Source organism: Lynx rufus, unplaced genomic scaffold, assembly GCF_022079265.1.
Source record: "Lynx rufus isolate CCGP_SWC_20201006 ecotype Redwood Valley unplaced genomic scaffold, mLynRuf1.p SCAF_17, whole genome shotgun sequence".
Lineage (NCBI taxonomy): Eukaryota > Metazoa > Chordata > Mammalia > Carnivora > Felidae > Lynx > Lynx rufus.
The window spans coordinates 34,787,729-34,804,961 of record NW_025814831.1 but is presented as its reverse complement, the minus strand read 5'-3'; the positions used below and the strand labels follow the sequence as shown (position 1 = coordinate 34,804,961).

The 17,233-nt window shown below is 43.6% G+C and overlaps 1 protein-coding gene across 1 annotated transcript; it reads left to right on the top strand.

Moving 5' to 3' along the window:
* The first annotated feature begins 6,816 nt into the window (after positions 1-6,816).
* Positions 6,817-15,565, top strand: RDH12 (retinol dehydrogenase 12). Its single transcript, XM_047079461.1, has 7 exons — positions 6,817-6,884; positions 8,538-8,656; positions 9,145-9,300; positions 9,958-10,062; positions 10,871-11,080; positions 12,831-13,020; positions 15,441-15,565. Exons 1-7 carry the CDS (start codon positions 6,817-6,819, stop codon positions 15,541-15,543), a joined length of 951 nt encoding a protein of 316 aa, XP_046935417.1. The 3' UTR covers positions 15,544-15,565.
* Positions 15,566-17,233: the final 1,668 nt, after the last annotated feature.

The window sequence follows — 17,233 nt, the reverse complement described above, 5'->3', positions numbered from 1 at the left end:
TTTTGACTGTGGTGAGAGTTTCATGAGTGTACACAAATGTCAAAACTCATTGAAGTGTATAATTTAAACATGTGCAGATTATTGCACGTCAATTACACCTTAATAAAGCTGTTAAAAATAGAAAGTATTCAAATGTGCCATAGTACTGAAAAGTTAAGCAAGATAAGAGCTGAAATGTGTCCACTAGATGTAGCATCATAGTCATCATTGGTGACGTTGTGGAGTACAGTTTCAGAGAAGTGGTCGGTGGGACCCTGATTGGAATAGGTTGAGGGCTGAGTAGAAAGTAAGAAAGTATTGACAACTCTATCAAGCTGGGAAGGAGAGAAGAGGTTCCTATCAGAAGGGGGAGGTGGAATGGAAGGACCATTTTTAAAGAGCACAGAGGAAAAAGTTGAATGGGGAGATAGAAGATAAGTGACAGAATGGGTCCCCAAGAAAGCAGAAGAGGATGAGATGGAGTGAAATTCATCTTAGGAGGAGAGAAAGATGTGATAAGCATGAATTCAAACAGATTTATGAGCTTGGTAGCAGAATATAAAAGAATTTTCTTTCTGATGGTCCTAATTGTGTATATGTGTATGTATGTATGTATATATGTATGTATGTATGTATATGTGTATATGTGTGTGTAGAGGCCAGGACACATGCTGAAATTGAGGGGGGTAGGCAAGAAGTTTAAGAAGAGGAGTGCACATGTGAAATAATCACTGTGGAGATTAGGTTAGTGGGGTTTAGGGAAATAAAAAAAGGATTGACGGTTTAGTTGGAGGCCCTGGGCCGTGTTGGCGGCTATGTACTTATAATGGCACCAACATGGAAGGTGATGTGATTTTTTTCGAGCAGCTCTCATCAGCCAGCTGCACAAAGCAGACAGATGGATGGTTCATCCAGAATTGAGGTTTTATTAGGCTCTTGGGACAGAAAGACAAGAGGGCCAGGAGGCCAAGGATATTGGCAAGAGAATGACTGAAGAGTGAAATCTCAATTGGAAAATTTAAGGAAGTGATGACAGGAGGGGCTATAGTGGTCTGGGGGTACTCCTGGTGCTAAAAAACCACAGTGTTGGGATTCATGCCACAAGAGAGCTAAGTGAGTAGGAGATGCTGTAGAATGGTGGGAGGTCTGAATGTAGTATGTTAGAGGTGGATGGTTCCTGGTGTGGACAGACTGAAGGTCTGGGATGAGGGAGGGGAGGAGGTTCTTGGAAATGAGGAGGTCAAGGGACCCAGGGTCCAGGAAGTTGCTGACTCATCTGACGATAATGAAGTCACTATAAACATTCGTGTTCAGGGATACCTAAGATGGCTCAGTCAGGTGAGCGTCCACCTCTTGGTTTTGGCTCAGGTCATGATCCCAGAGTGGTGAGATTGAGCTCCATGTTGGGCTCCACACTGAGCATGTAGCCTTCCTGGGATTCTCTCTCCCTCTCTCTCTCTTTCTCTCTCTCCCTCTGCCCCTTTCCCCTGCGTGCACTCTCTCTCTCAAACAAAAATTAAAACAAAAAGGGGGGGGGGGGCGCTTGAGTGGCTCAGTTGGTTAAATGTCCAACTTCAGCTCAGGTCATGATCTCAGCGTCCGTGGGTACGGGCCCCACATAAGGCTCTGTGCTTACAGCTCAGAGCCTGAGACCTGTTTCAGATTCTGTGTCTCCCTCTGTCTCTGCCCCTCCCCTGCTCACGCTCTGTCTCTGAAAAATGAATAAACCTAAAAAAATAAATAACTTAAAAAAAAAAAGAGGTAGACAGAACTAAGCTGGGAGAAGATGAAGTTTTGAAGGGCAAAAGAATTTGGAGATGGGCAGCGGCCCTAGGCCCTGAAGAGTTAACATACTGACTGCCCAGATTAGCAGGTTAGCTTGGTTAGATTCCAGCTGAGTCAAAGGCATTACTGTGCTCTAATCCAAGTTTTATCATACTGTTATAGTGAAGGCCCATCCTGGAAGGCAGTGGATTTTGTCCCCCAGGGGATAGTCGGCAATGTCTGGAGACATTTTAGTTCTCACATGGCAGTAGTAGTACTATTGGTATCTACTATTGAATGCCACAGATCCTCCAATATACAGGACAGCCTCATGAGAAAGAATTATCTGGTCTGGAATGTCAACACTGCCTGCTATAGGTAAGAATCACTGACCCATGGGGGGAAAATCAATAGAACTTACATATTAGCAGCAAACTTTTTTCCTTTCCTTTCCTTTCCTTTCCTTTCCTTTCCTTTCCTTTCCTTTCCTTTCCGTCTTTCCTTTCCATCTTTCCTTTCTTTTTTGGAAAGATAGTGTGTTTATTTCACCTTTTAAAATCGAGAAAAAGGAACAATCATTATTATTGGATAAAACAAATACAAATATGTGCTTCCATTTTGGTGAAGTTTGGGGTAGGGACATGGGAGGAGGCAGCAAGCTCCTTATGACTGGAAATGGAAATATCTATGTGGCACTGCATGAGCCCTTTCAGGAAAGTGGGGGATGATTTGCAGTAGGAATGGATTTGTGACCTTTTACTTGCCTACCTTCCAGAATCTGTGATTTTAAGACTAGTGGAGGGGAACGAGAGAAAGAGTTCTTTCTCCTGCTCTGATTATTTTTTAATTTTTTTTTTTTTTTGAGAGAGAGAGAGAGAGAGAGAGAGCGAGCAGGGGAGGGGCAGAGAGAGGGAGAATCCCAAGCAGGCTCTGAGCTGTCAGCACAGATTCCCACGTGGGGCTTAAACTCATGAACTCTGAGACTGTGACCTGAGCTAACGTCAAGAGTCAGAAGCTTAACCGACTGAGTCACCCAGCTGCCCCTCTCCCACTCTAATTCATAACAGGCTCCTTTCTAGAGTAATCAGCACAGGGATAACCAGGTAGCCAGTGCAGTGACTCCACTTAAATTCGGACCAAAGGTCAAATCATGGAGCAGCTTCCCAGCTCCATGGCATGCTATGGTGTTATCTTCTGACTTGTGATTTGCCAGGGGTAGGAAGAGGGCCCTTCTCAGTGGTGTTGCAACTGATGAGTGCTTTTTCATCCCTGAACTTCAGATCTGCTCTGTACTGGGTCTTCTGGTATTTTCATCCTGTTTTCTCTCTCTGGTTTATATCTATGTCTGTTTCAGACTGAAAGTTCCTAAAAACCAGGTACTGCTCCGTGGTCCTTTGGCGTTGATTACAATGATGAAGTAATCATTACAATGTCGATTACAGTGATGAAGGTCATAATAATGGCTTTGCTTATGTGGCAACACATGTTTAAGAATGTCTCCATGCTGGTTTGAGAAATAGCTTTGTTTTGTGGTATTGCAATGATTAATAAAATTAAACCAGTAAGGTGTTTCAAAGTCATCTGGATCTTTTTGCTCAAAAACTTAATTTAATTTTTAATAAGCCATAGGTTATAAGTTCACAAGGTACAAAAGGGTACATTTGGTGAAAAGCTTCTTCCTCCAGTCCCCCTGTCCTTTTAGAAGTGACTATCATTATTTCTTGTTATCTTTTCTGAGATAGTCTATGCATATACAAACAAATATGCCCATATATTCCCTCCATTTTTTAAGCAAATAGTGGGATATTATAAACACGGTCGTCCTCCCTGATTGCTTACCTAACTTGTCTCAAAGATTGTTCCATTATCCATATGTTTAAAAAGTGTTTATTCTTTTCTTATAGCTATAAAAAGCCATTGTATGGCTGTACTCCGGTGGACAGTTAGGTTTCCCAGCTCTTGCTATATATACGTATTGCTGCAATAACAGCCTTATAAATAAATGGATGTGAAATGTCCAGGTCAACAGGTGCATGCCTTCCTTTATTAGATGTTATCACACTTCTCTCTGGAGGCTGTAACAATCAACTCTCCCACTAGCAGTCCATCATTATTTTTTCATGCTGTCATCAATGGGCCATGTTATAATTTTTTTGGTCTTTGCCAATCTGTTAAGTGAGAAGTAGCTCCAGTGTAATTTTAATTTGCATCTCTCTTGTTCTGAGTGAGGTTGGACAACCACTTGTATTTCCTTTTCTTCAAACTGTTATTTCAGTGGGGTTGTTTATTCTTTTTCTTAGTGATCTGTATGAGTTCTTTAAATACTAAATAAATTCAACTCTTGTCTGCATTATGTGTTGTGATATTCCACCCCCTCCACCAGTTTCTCTTTTGTCTCGCCTAATATATGGTAGTTTTTGTCATGAAGATTTTTTTTTGTTTTCTTTTTTTAATATCTGGGTTTCCTATCCTATTAGAAGGGTCTTACAACTCTAAAATTATTTTAAAATTTGTCCAATGGTTCTTATTAATACATTAATGGTTCCATGTTTTGTAGTTTCATCTTTGGTCTATTTGAAATTTTGATGTAAAGAGTAAGGTAAGTATCAAGTTTACTTTTCCCCAGCTGGATACCTAGGTAGTGTAATACTTTATTACATAATCTATCTCGCTCCTGCCCCACGCACTGATTTGAAATAGTGCTTTTATCATATCTAAATTTCCACATGTATTTCGATCTGTTTTTTGGCTTTCCATTTTGTTCCGTTGAGTTGTCTGACTATTCACCCACTTGTACCACACTATTTAAATTATTATTGCTTTGTAACACAGTTTAACATTTGGTGGGACTAATCAATCACTGAAAGGTGGTCTTAGGATTATAATATTTAATGTGTGTGTGCTTAGCAAACTGTGTATTTCCATAATTCTATATAAATTGAATATCACCTCCACAAATGCAGAAGATCTTGGGTTTGATTCAGTAGTACTGGGGAACCAGAAAACATTACTTCAAAGGTACCCAGATTTGAGATCATTAGATGTACTTTCCCTTGTGTAGTATGGCATTGGGTCTGTTTCTCTGGCTGATCCTGGCCCTGATTTCATAGGGAAGGAAGGACTGTAAGCATAAAACACCAACAGATCTTGTTTTCACATAAAATCTGTGAGGTGTTGCAGACCCAGTGTCCCTGGGTGTGTCAGAAAAAGACTGCCCAATCAGTTGGGCCTGCTGGCTCAGTGGGCATCAACTTCTATGAGAGGGGCCCTGGAGAGTGCCAGTGGGAAGATCTCCTCAGGGGCTTCTTGGACTTTGAGGGCTCTGCAGCTGACGTGGATGCAGTGAACTGGAGCCAGAGCAGGAGACGTGGAAGGAAAGGAGAGAGGCAACATGGGAGTCAAGAGAGATCCCTCCTTGGAATGATCTGTTCTGTTCATCAGGCCCATGAGATTCCCAAGGAGCAGGAACTGTGTCTTCAGGATACTGGGCACAATGCCTGACACCAAGAGGTGCTTAGTAAGTATATGTTAAATAAATGAATGAGGGAGTGAACACCTGCCTGCCACAGGATTCTTCTTCATCACGTGCATCCTCCTGGAGCCTCCTCTGGCTTCAAAGGAAGGAGCGGAACCAGGATATGACTGTTGGGTATCATTCTGACTCCTTGCCTGTTGTACCATCCGGGAGAGGGATATTGAGTGAGCAAGGGCTGTGAACCCTCCTCCCACCCTCTCACACATTTCCAGAGAGCTCTGAGAATATCTGCTAGCTTTTTGTCTTGTGTTTTCCCTAATCTTTAATAGCATCCAACTGAAATGTTACTCCCATTCACAACCTCTCCCTTTTTGCCCTTCACCCCATGAGTAAAGCAAGTGGGATAGCAAAGGAGCCAGGAATCAATACAGTTAATCAAAACAGCCAACTCTTTTACAGTGTTTCCTATATGCAAGTTTCTGTCTCAAAATTTCTATCTCTTTAATTAATACTTAAAACAAGTAGGTATATCTTTTTTTTTTTTTTTTTTTACCATGCCCATTGCACAGTGAGGAAACTGAATAACTTACCCAGGGCCATGGAGCTTGTAAGTAGATCAGCTGGGATCTGAACCAGGAAGTCCACTCTAGAGCCCATGTACTGAAACTCTTTCCTTGGCATGTACACGTATGTGTTAACTTTATTGATACATAACATAAAACACAGAAAAGTGCACAAATCAAGCATTTGACTCAATGAATTTTCACAAAATGAGCACACTTCTGTAACCAGTACCCACCTCAAAAAACAGAACACTTATCCCCACAGAGGTTCCCAACATGCCCCCTCCCAGTCTCTATCCCTTTCCCACCAAAGGAGACTACTCTCCTGACTTCTTTCACTATTCTTCTGGGGGGGTTCTACCTTCTCTTTCTATTTTTAAAAAATGTTTATTTATTTATTTTGAAAGAGAGAGAGTGAGTGGGGAAGGGGCAGAGAAGGGGAGAAAGAGAATCCCAAGCAGGCTCTGCACTGTCAGCTCAGAGCCCAATGTAGAGCATGACCCCATGACCCTGGGATCATGACCTGAGTTGAAATCAAGAGTTGGACACTCATCTGACTCAGTCACCCAGGCGCCCCCCTTCTTTTCTATTTTAATCACACTTGTATTCCAAGTGTCATGGGGTCTGTTGCTAAAGTTAAAAATATTCTGTCTTGCAGGAGTAGAGGTGGGCGTGGTTGGGAGAACACATTCCCTAAATAAGAGAAATAACCGAGGGTGGGGAGTTAGCCGGTAGTTGCTCTAGTTTTCCCCCATTCCCTTTGCCAGTAAGTTTGAAGTACTGCTCTTTCCTCCATCTTCTTCCCCGAGAACTACATCTCCCAGCAGGCTGTGCTCTGACAGCTCGGATTTAAATAGGATTCTGGGCTAAGCTCAGATAGAGCCTTGCTGCTGCTGAGTGCCCAGGAGTGAGAGGAACTAGAGGAGGAGAGGCAGCGTGAAGCAGACAGGAGTTGGAGTTAGACCAGGAGCTTGAGCCAGACCTGGAGTCTAAGGTGCTTTTGCTAAAGCGGCAGCAACTAAAGAAGTTGAAAAGATGCTGGTTGTCTTGGGACTGCTCACCTCCTTCCTTTCTTTCCTGTATGTGATAGCTCCATCCATCAGGTTTGTTTTAATTCAGTAACTCATGGAATATTTTGCAAAGTCCTGGATTGGGAGCCACAGAGCTTGTAAGTAGATGAGTTCTCAGCTGCTGAAAGAAGAGAAAGGGATGGAGGCTGAGGGAAAGAAAGTCAGGGCAGAGAAAGCAGGAAGGAGGTAGTTATGAAACTGAGAAGGAAGCACCTGGGGCTGGGAGAGAAGGGGCTGGTTTAAATTCTGATGCTAGTGGATAGCTGACTCTATGACAGACAATCAAGGTAGGAGTGCTTGCTCTATCACTTTATTCCCTTGGGTGTCTCTGAACGTCCCTATGTCCTTTCTTCACTGCTCCTACTCAAGGTTGCCCTGCTGGGTTACCATGGGAGGTCATTGCTGAAAGATTCATTGTTAAGTACCAGAAATTTTTCAAAGGAAACAAACTCTCTTACCTTTGAGACTACCCTTGACTAATGATTTGGGATGGCTTTTCTGCTGTGGGATTTCTGGAGGTGTCAAAGAAATGTGTGTTCTGAGTGAAAATTTTAAAAATTGCTGACAATAGGGGCACCTGGGTGGCTCAGCTGGTTAAACATCTGACTTCGGCTCAGCTCATGATCCACGGTTCAAGCCCCTTGTCGGGCTCTGTGTTGACAGCTCAGAGCCTGGAGCCTGCTTCAGATTCTGTGTCTCTCTCTCTCTCTCTCTCTCTGCCCCTCCCCCACTTGTGCTCTGTCTGTCTCTCTCTCAAAGATAAATAAACATTAAAAAAAATGCCGGCAATAAAGAAGATAAATGAACACATCAGAAACAGAGTGTTGCTCTAGGTCCTGGCATAGAAACCAGGTTTAAGTTCTAATTTTGCCACTATTAGCAAATGACTTGAACTTCTTTGACCCCCGTCTTCTCCTCTGTAAAAGGGGAATACTAACAGAATGAGAGGATTAAAATAAGTTCTCTATGGAAAGTGCCTAGCCTAGTGCCTAGTGCCAGTCAGATGATGCTTAGGAAATGTTAGTTCTCCCCTGTTCCCACCCTCTTTTTCAGAACTTGTCAAGTCAACTTTATGTGAAAGAATGCTCTCTGTACAGATGTCTGAACAAAAGAGGTTTCTGTCTGTGTGCTGATGGCTAGAATGGAATTTCTAGTAGGATGGCAGAAAGCCTCTGAAGATGTCAGCTCTCTAAAACTGGAAAGCAGCCCAAGAGCCATATATGTATATGGGAACTCTTGAAGTGCTGTTAATCAATTACTCACTGTTGATGCTTATTGAAGACCTAGGGCTCAGGACCATTGATTCTACTAATGCTCATCATGCATATGTTTTGAATGCAGGTTAGAGGAGGAAGCTGACCTCTGGGAACCTCTAGAGATAAAAGCTAGGTATCTGTGTTATCTAACAAGGAAGGTCTCCATTGGCCCTGGCTCAAGAGCACTTATTCACTTTGTCCAAATGATCATTTGTAGTTTCTGGAGACATGATCTTACAACCTGAGCCAATGAGCAGGATACCTAATGGGAAAAGAGTGTCCCCTGAAGATTCACTTTTTTGGGTCTCCTGACGACAACTTAAAGAAATTTCTCTTTGAGGATGGATGGATTTTATGTTGATCTCAGTCTGGAATTGGGAAGGATAATGCATGAATGCTTTTGGTTTCCTTTTGTTTCCCTTGCCTATAGGAAGTTCTTTGCTGGTGGGGTTTGTAGATCAAACGTGCAACTTCCTGGGAAGGTAGTGGTGATCACTGGCGCCAACACAGGCATTGGCAAGGAGACGGCCAGAGAACTCGCTCGCAGAGGCAAGTCCTTCCCCTTCTGTGTTCATAGGACAGTGCCTCCTGCCTTTATCACTGGGGATTCTGTCCACATTTCCTTGTCTTTCCTCCTGGGCTTGGAGGTTCTGGTCAGAAATTCAAGGAACCTGGGATTCAAGTCCAGCTCTGGCACCAACTTACTCTGTACCCTTAAACAAACCTTCTTCCCTTCTCCTTCCCTATTGTATAAGGGAAATAATGATGTCCATGTAAATATTGCTCAAATCAGCTATTCTAAAGGTAGATACCAAGCCACATTAAATACCAGAGTGTAAAAGCCAGGGTTCCCAGCCTAGGGTTAAGCTGACAGCAAAGGGTCTGAGTAGTTCACTTGTGAGAACCCTGAGATGGCAATATAGCCACTCACTGTTTAGGGATGGCTAGGAGAATGTTCTGTCCACCAGTCTCAAGCTCACGTCCTCTTTTTCAGCCTAGGGTTTGACCATGTTGCCCTGTCTTTGTTTTGGCCCCAGGAGCCAGAGTATATATTGCCTGCAGAGATGTACTGAAGGGAGAGTCTGCAGCCAGTGAAATCCGAGCTGATACAAAGAACTCCCAGGTGCTGGTGCGGAAACTGGACCTATCTGATACCAAATCCATCCGAGCCTTTGCTGAGGGCTTTCTAGCAGGTAAGGCCCCTGTGAGTAGACAGAAAAGCAGGAAACTGGGTGTGGGACTGATTGCTCCACCCTGTATCATCTGTGACCTTTACATCAGAACCACCATCGATCTCACTGGACAGGTTCTGCCACATGAACCAGCAGGGCAAGGAATTGGTGGTGGACAAGCTGGGCAGGATCCTTATCATCTTTTTCCTCAGCAATGGGGATGCTGGGCTCTCTGTCTGGGCTTGCACCTTGGCATCAAGGTGTGGCCCTGATGCCACTCTCTTTTCTCATCCTGAGAATCAACCTTCTGTGCCACAGGCACTAAATGAAGTTGTGCCGCTGCCAACATTTTTCTGTCTCTTGGAAAATGACTAGCTTTTACCAAGGACTATGAAATCCATGCAAGACAGGGACTATGTCTGTCTTGTTTTACGACTGGGTGTCCAGCGCATAGCTGAGTGAGCCTGGCCCAGCGTTAGTACTTAGTACACATTTGCTAAATGAATGAATGAATGAATGTCCAGGCAGATATCAATAACTAAATTTAGAAATCCAATGACCGTGGTTATTGAATATCACTGAGATAGGTTGAAGGGAAAGAAGCAAATACTCAGGATTACAACAGGCAGCTAGTGGGCTCCTTGCTAACTTCAGGGTCTCCTTGGTTATACTTTATAGAGGAAAAGCAGCTCCATATTCTGATCAACAATGCAGGGGTGATGATGTGTCCATATTCTAAGACAGCTGATGGCTTTGAAACCCACCTGGGAGTCAACCACCTAGGTAAGTATTTTTGAGTGACTGGAAAGCAAGAAAACCCCATCTTGTTTTCTGTAGGGAGATGACCCTATACCAGTACTGAGAATCTCTAGTGAGCTTCATAGAGTTGGGGGTTTTGTTTACTATCCTTCTTCTGACCAGTACAAAAAGTGAGATCTCCTACTCATACCATTAAGAAGCCCCAAAACTTGGAGACACCAGGAAGAAGAATGTCATTCTTGGATGGGGCCGTGGTAGTGCAAGCCTTCCCATGCAGGACCAGGCATGCAGGGTGCAGGAATCTGTGTTTGGCTGGAGGGGGTCACATTTATAACTAAGGACCAAGCAAGTCAAGGGCTAGGCTACAGAGGAGACAGATCTTGAGGGTCTGAGGTATGAATAAGGCTGGGGTTCAGGGTTCATGGCTCTAGTGAGGAGTTCATGGAACATGTTCTCTGGTCCTAGGCAAACTACTTTAACCTTACTATTCCATCCTTCCTTCTGTACATAAATGTATTTGGGCCCTCAGTTGTGTGATCATGGCCAGAGGGTGGTTGGAAGCCATCAGGAGGCATTTCTCCTGACTGGGACAGGGCAGAGGGACAAATAAATACAGATCAAGTCTATATTGCCTTGCCTATAGTCTAGCTCTGGCCCTTGCCTTGAGGAATCCACTCACTCTGACTGATCCTTTGCACTGAGTTATCACAGCATATAATTTGTTCACGCCCAGAAGATAGGGAGTTAATGCTGAAGTCCTATCATCAGCTCCCACCCCTAAGCCTGAGCTGTCACCCCACTCTTCAATCTCCCCTGCTGGCTCTCCTCACAGGCCACTTTCTTCTTACCCACTTGCTCCTGGAGCGGCTGAAAGAGTCGACTCCTTCACGGGTGGTGAACCTGTCATCGGTAGTCCACCATGCTGGCAAGATTCGCTTCCATGACCTCCAGGGTGAGAAGCGCTATAGCCGAGGTTTCGCTTATTGCCACAGCAAGCTGGCTAATGTGCTTTTTACTCGTGAGCTGGCCAGGAGGCTCCAAGGTAAGTCTGGAGAAAGGGCCAGGGTTAAGATAGCAAACGGTCTTCCATTTAGATTAGAGGTTCTGTTTAGATTAGAGGTTCACAGAAACTTGTGAAGTCAAGATATCAAACATGCGCATTTCAATGTTAGCTTTACACACTAAGGAGAACAAGGTCATAAACAGACTAAAAATAATTCTTGTTCCTGGGAAACTTAAAATTGAACAGGGGTTAGGAATCTATAAAGTTACCTTTTATTTATGTCACATCTTTTCTCCTATTTACCATCGTATTTGACTTTTCACAGCAACCTCTTGTAATAGGCAGGGCAGGTACTCTTATTACTATCTTATGGATCCAAGCTGAGGTTTCAAGAAGTGGCTAGCCCAAGGTTACATGGCAAGTGGAGGAGTCAGGACTGGAATATGGGTACTCTGCTTTAAATCCAGGGTGCTTCCTTCTGTGTGTGCTATTTGCCTTGAGGTTCACATGGTGAGCTAAGCTACAGGGCTGCCTCTACCTAGAGTCAGAGAGACCAAATTGGATTTTGGCCCCCTGGGTCTGAGCTCTTAGTGTACCACATATGATCCACCTGTGTATATGTGCATGTCCCTTTAATTTCCCCTGACTTCATTCCCTCAGCTGTAAAATGAGGCAAGGCTTCTCTTAATCCTATGATTCTGTGCTCCCCTGAAGTTTCTGCTGAGTTGCTGGCTTTGACATCTGCAAACCTGGGGGACCATTTGCCACAGGGAATAAGCCAGAGTTTGGGAACAATGGTATTTACTATCAGAATACAGAAGGTAGAAGAATAGGGTAATTATTAGAAGAAATAATAATAATGACAATAATAATTGAGAGTTTTGTGTGTGCCATATATTATACATGTCTAAACTCATTTAATACAACATACCTATGAAGTAGGTGCTATTATTTTCCCCCACTCCACAAATGAAGAGATAGATATATCTCACTACAGATATATTAAGAAACTTGACCAAGAAAGTTTCCTAGCTGAGCCAGGATTCAAATGCAGATAGTCTAGCTCTAGAGTCTATGCTCTTTATTCTTCCTCAGAGTTCAGACCTTGGCCCTGCAGCCTATTAGGTATGACCGTGGGCAATTTACTCAACTTCTTTGTGACAAGAGTTCAGTTATGTCAACTGTAAATGGGCACCTTACAAGACTCATGGAGAATTACATGAAATAATACATGTAAAGCAGGCAGCATAGCCTTTGCACATAATAAGTACTAAAGATAGTAGAGGTACCAGTGGTGTCTTGGGACCATGTTAACCTCCATTATCTCTATCAATACCCCTCAAAGTACCCCCTCCCATAAAATGTGCTTGCTCAACAATTACAGCTCAAAACAAGTTTCCAGCCTCATACCTCCCAACAAGTCGCTTCCCCTAAGCCCCTTCTATAGAAATTTCAAAGATACTACTATCCATAATTGATACTACTACTCCTACTACTCTTCCTACTACTACATGTGGTTGTTTCTACTATTAATACTTAAGCCACAGAGTAAAAGTGGCATTCAAATGGAAGGATCTGCAATCAAGAACTCCTTGTGGAACATAGAAGGCTGAGAAGGTTATAGATGTTTCTGGAAGAGATAGATTCTACTTGGCTGGGAGAGGTACCTTCTGAACCCGGGGTTTTGTTCTCTGAGTCCCTTCTCATTTGTGCATTTTTTTCACAGGAGATGAGCTGTTTCTTTGGGCTCCGATGTGTCCCTGGGCTAACTGTGCTTTCTTTGCCCCAGGCACAGGGGTCACAACCTACGCTGTGCACCCAGGCGTGGTCAGCTCTGAGCTGATCCGGCACTCCTTTCTGCTGTGTCTGCTCTGGCGAATCTTCTCCCCCTTCGTCAAGTCGGCACGGGAGGGGGCACAGACCAGCCTGCACTGTGCCCTGGCTGAGGGCCTGGAGCCGTTGAGTGGCAAGTACTTCAGGTGTGTGGAGGCGGCATGGGTTTTCTCCACCAGTTTGTATGCGGTAAGGCACAGGGCTCCCTGGGCTCTGCACCCTGCCCTAGTGGCCAAGTTTGTGCGTGATAATGGAATCCAGGTTTAGGTTGGGCCTGCACACCAAATGCTGTTACTTTTCCAAGGGAGCTTACATTAGAAACTTGAAAAGAGCTGCTTTTATGGTTCTGTTTTATAACTGTGTGCCACATTTTCAGTAAGTTTTGTGGCTTTCTGAGGGCCGTCAGACTGTCCCTGTTGGTTATGCTTTGGAAAGAACATCCAGAGGGCTTCCTCTGGATCCTTTTTCTCCTCCTTGAAGCTTTTGGCTGACTTCTTTAATAAATTCTTTAATACAACTTAGCACAAAGCGCTGGGGCAAGGTCACCTCTCCCCATTGTCCCCCAATGCTGCCAAGAGTTGGTACTATCTGTTGGAATAACAGAAATAGACATTTCACTGTTGAGTCTTGCCACAAACTCAATGGGAATTCAGATGTTGGGAATAAAAGGAAGGGCAAGATTCAGTCTCCTTCCCATTCCATGGCTTGAACCATCCCAGTCTGCTATTCTTTCCTGTTTGCTGAAAGCTGCTGATTGGTATACCATTTATTAAATGAAGCATTGGCAATGACCTCAGTGCCCAACAGTAGAAGAATGGATTAATAATAGCTAATGTTGCTTAAGCTCTTGAAAGTGTTTGGTACTCTTTTTTGTTTGTTTGTTTGTTTGAGAGAGAGAGAGAGTGTGCACACGAGTGGGGGAGAGGGTCACAGGGAGAGAGAGAAAGAGAATCTTTTTTGTTTGTTTGTTTGTTTGTTTGTTTATTTATTTAGAGAGCATAAGCAGGGGAAGGGGTAGAGAAAGAGGGAGAGAGAGAATCCCAAGCACTGTTAGTGCAGAGCCTGACACAGGGCTTGAACCCAAAGTCTTGGAACATAACCTGAGCCAAAATCAAGAGTTGAATGGTCAACTGTCTGAGCCACCCAGGCACCCCCAAAACAAAATACTATTTAAAGAAAAACACCATGAACACTGTGTTCTGCCCCCACCTCCCAATCTGTCTAGCTTCCAGTCCCCTGCTCCCTCCAAAAGAGAACAGGGTACTTAGTCTGGGGTTCATGGGGCACAAGTGGGTCCATGGATAGAATTCAAGGGGTCTGTGAACTTGGACAGGAAGGTAATTGCATCTTCATTTTCACTAATCCCCATCTGAAATTTGACATTTCACTTTGATAACCAATGTCGGCCATCACCTTCTAGAGTAGCAGGGATACCTATGACTTTGTCACCAATAAAACTAAGTATTTTCACATCCCCTGGCAGTTGTTGCAGGTGTCTCACGATGTCACTTCTGCTCACTGCCACTTTACAAGCAGGTGGCTGTTGGCCCCAGCACTAGCTCTTGTTACAGAGCACATTAACAAAGGAGCCTGTGGATCACTTTACCACGAAGCTGTTTTTAAAATATTTTATTTCATTTTATTTCATTTCATTTATTTTATTTTATTTTATTTATTTTTTAATTATTTTTAACATTTATTTATTTTCAAGAGACAGAGAGAGACAGAGTGTGAGCAGGGGAGGGGCAGAGAGAGAGGGAGACACAGAAACCAAAGCAGGCTCCAGGCTCTGAGCTGTCAGCACAGAGCCCGACGTAGGGCTTGAACCCACCAACCGTGAGATCATGACCTGAGCTGAAGTTGTACGCTTAACCGACTGAGCCACCCAGGCGCCCCTGTTTTTAAAATATTTCAGGGGCGCCTGGGTGGCGCAGTCGGTTAAGCGTCCGACTTCAGCCAGGTCACGATCTCGCGGTCCGTGAGTTCGAGCCCCGCGTCAGGCTCTGGGCTGATGGCTCGGAGCCTGGAGCCTGTTTCCGATTCTGTGTCTCCCTCTCTCTCTGCCCCCTCCCCCGTTCATGCTCTGTCTCTCTCTGTCCCAAAAATAAATAAACATTGGAAAAAAAAAAACTAAATAAAATATTAAAAAAAAATAATAAAATATTTCAAAACTGAATTTCAATACAATTAGTTCCTTTTCATCCAAATATTTTATACATTTAGAAATATATTCTGGGGGTGCCTGGGTGGCTCAGTCGGTTGAGCATCCAGCTCTTGATTTTGGATCAGGTCATAATCCCAGCGTCATGGGATCAAGCCCTACTCAGGCTCTGCACTCAGCATGGAATCTGCCTAGGATTCTCTCTCTCTCTCTCTCTCTCTCTCTCTCTCTCTCTCTCTCTCTCTGCCTCTCTACCCTGCTTGTTCTCTCTGTCCCTCTCTAAAATAAAATAAAAAAAAACATTTTTAAAGCAAAAAAGAAATATATTCTGATAAAGAGGCCAAAAACTTTTCCAGACTGTCCATTTCCACTCTTGGACGTTCATGCTGTTTCTCTGCCCTCCAGTGACTGCAAGAGGACCTGGGTGTCTCCAAGGGCCCGAGATAACGAAACAGCTGAGCGCTTGTGGAATGTCAGCTGTGAGCTTCTAGGAATCCAGTGGGAGTAGTGCTGATGGAAGAGCCACAGCTTTATCAGGCCTAGTCCACATCATACTGAAACGGGACCAAGGAAAAGGCCAGTTCTGAAGGGTTGTCCTCCTGCTTGGCTGCTGTTGAGGATCCTGTCCTGCTCCGATTCTCCTGTCTCTTCTGGAAAACTTTGCACACCCAACTCTCTTGTGAGGCTGTTCCATGGCACAAGATGTTCACACCTATAGAGAATTCTTCTCCAAGGCTTGCAGAGTCAGCTGCCCTCTCCAGGCAGGAGGGCTGCACAGATGCCAGGCGGGGCACAAGGATGGCAGAAGAACCTGGAAAATTAGGTCAGTTTCCTCACCAATACCAGAAATGCCAGCAAGCATGCTCAGCTGAGGTGACAGGAGCGTCAGCGTTATACACTGTATTTCCAGGGACTATAGACCCAAACTCCGGACTGATCTCTCTTTGAGATACTAGTCACAACTCTGGAGTCTGGACCAACTCAGGAAAATCATGGCTAATCCTTGGCCAACTTTAGTTTCTTTCTCTGATCATCCTGGAGCCACTGCATGAAGCTGGACCCTCCCATTTTCTCTTTCTGGTTCTTTTTAAGAAGTTAAAAAAAAATTTTTTTTGCTAGCTTTATTAAGATATAATTAACATATAATACTGAGTAAGTTTGGGCTTTCTCATTTTTGAACATGTAGATAGTTTCCTTCTACAAAGTTGCCTTTACCTAAATTTGTAGAGAAAATAAAGTCTGTGCATTCATCTTATTGCCTTATTTATTTTGTCAGGGTAGCAAGGGAGAAATGCAACAAAGTGGGGAAGCCAGTCTTCTAGTTTAGTGAGTAGTATCTCACCCAACCAACCATAATCTTCTAATATCACATCTGAGTGCAAAATAAGATGGTTCAGTTGGGTATTTTCTCCAGTTTCTTCCAGCTCTCCGATTTTATCACAGAACATGTAACAGAAGGGATTTAAATCACACAGATGCTGATATCCCCTACAGATTAAGGTCAGAGGTAATATAGGATTTCTTTTAGTTTGATACATAGATTTAGAAAAACCAAGCCCTCATAAACCCTTGACCAAAAATCGCAGCTGATGTCTCTCCTGGCCTCCCTTGCTCTCTTATGCTGTGTTTCCGGGCCACCTGCTGCTTCTCTCAAGTGCTAAAGTTGAGAGAAGCAAGAAGAGGCAGGTGCAGATGTGCCCCATCTGTCAGCTAATTGACACAGGAAATCATGTTATTGGTTCTAGTTTTAAAGCATCCAAAGGGCCTCTGGATGACAAAAATACCCTTTCCTTCCATAGCAAGGAGACTTTTCAAAAAACCTTTTTATTCCTTAGATTTTCAAGTAGATAAAAATGTAACAAGTAGTATGAATCCTCATGTACCTACCCATCATCCAGCTTCAACAGTAACTTTTGCCAATCTTTTTTTGTCTATTTCCTCCATGACATTTTTTTCTGGAGGTGACATGGAATATTCTCAAGCACATTCCAGACATTGTACATTTGCCCATAAATAATGTGCATATCCAAATAAGAACCTTTGTTTTTTACAAAACCACAATGCCGTTTTCACTCCTGAGAACATTAATAATTTTTGAATATAAGTTAATTCTTGGAGTTCAAGTTTCCCTCGTTGTCTCACAAATGTCTTCTTACAGTTGGTTTGTGCAAATCAGGGAAAGAGAAACGGTCCTGAAA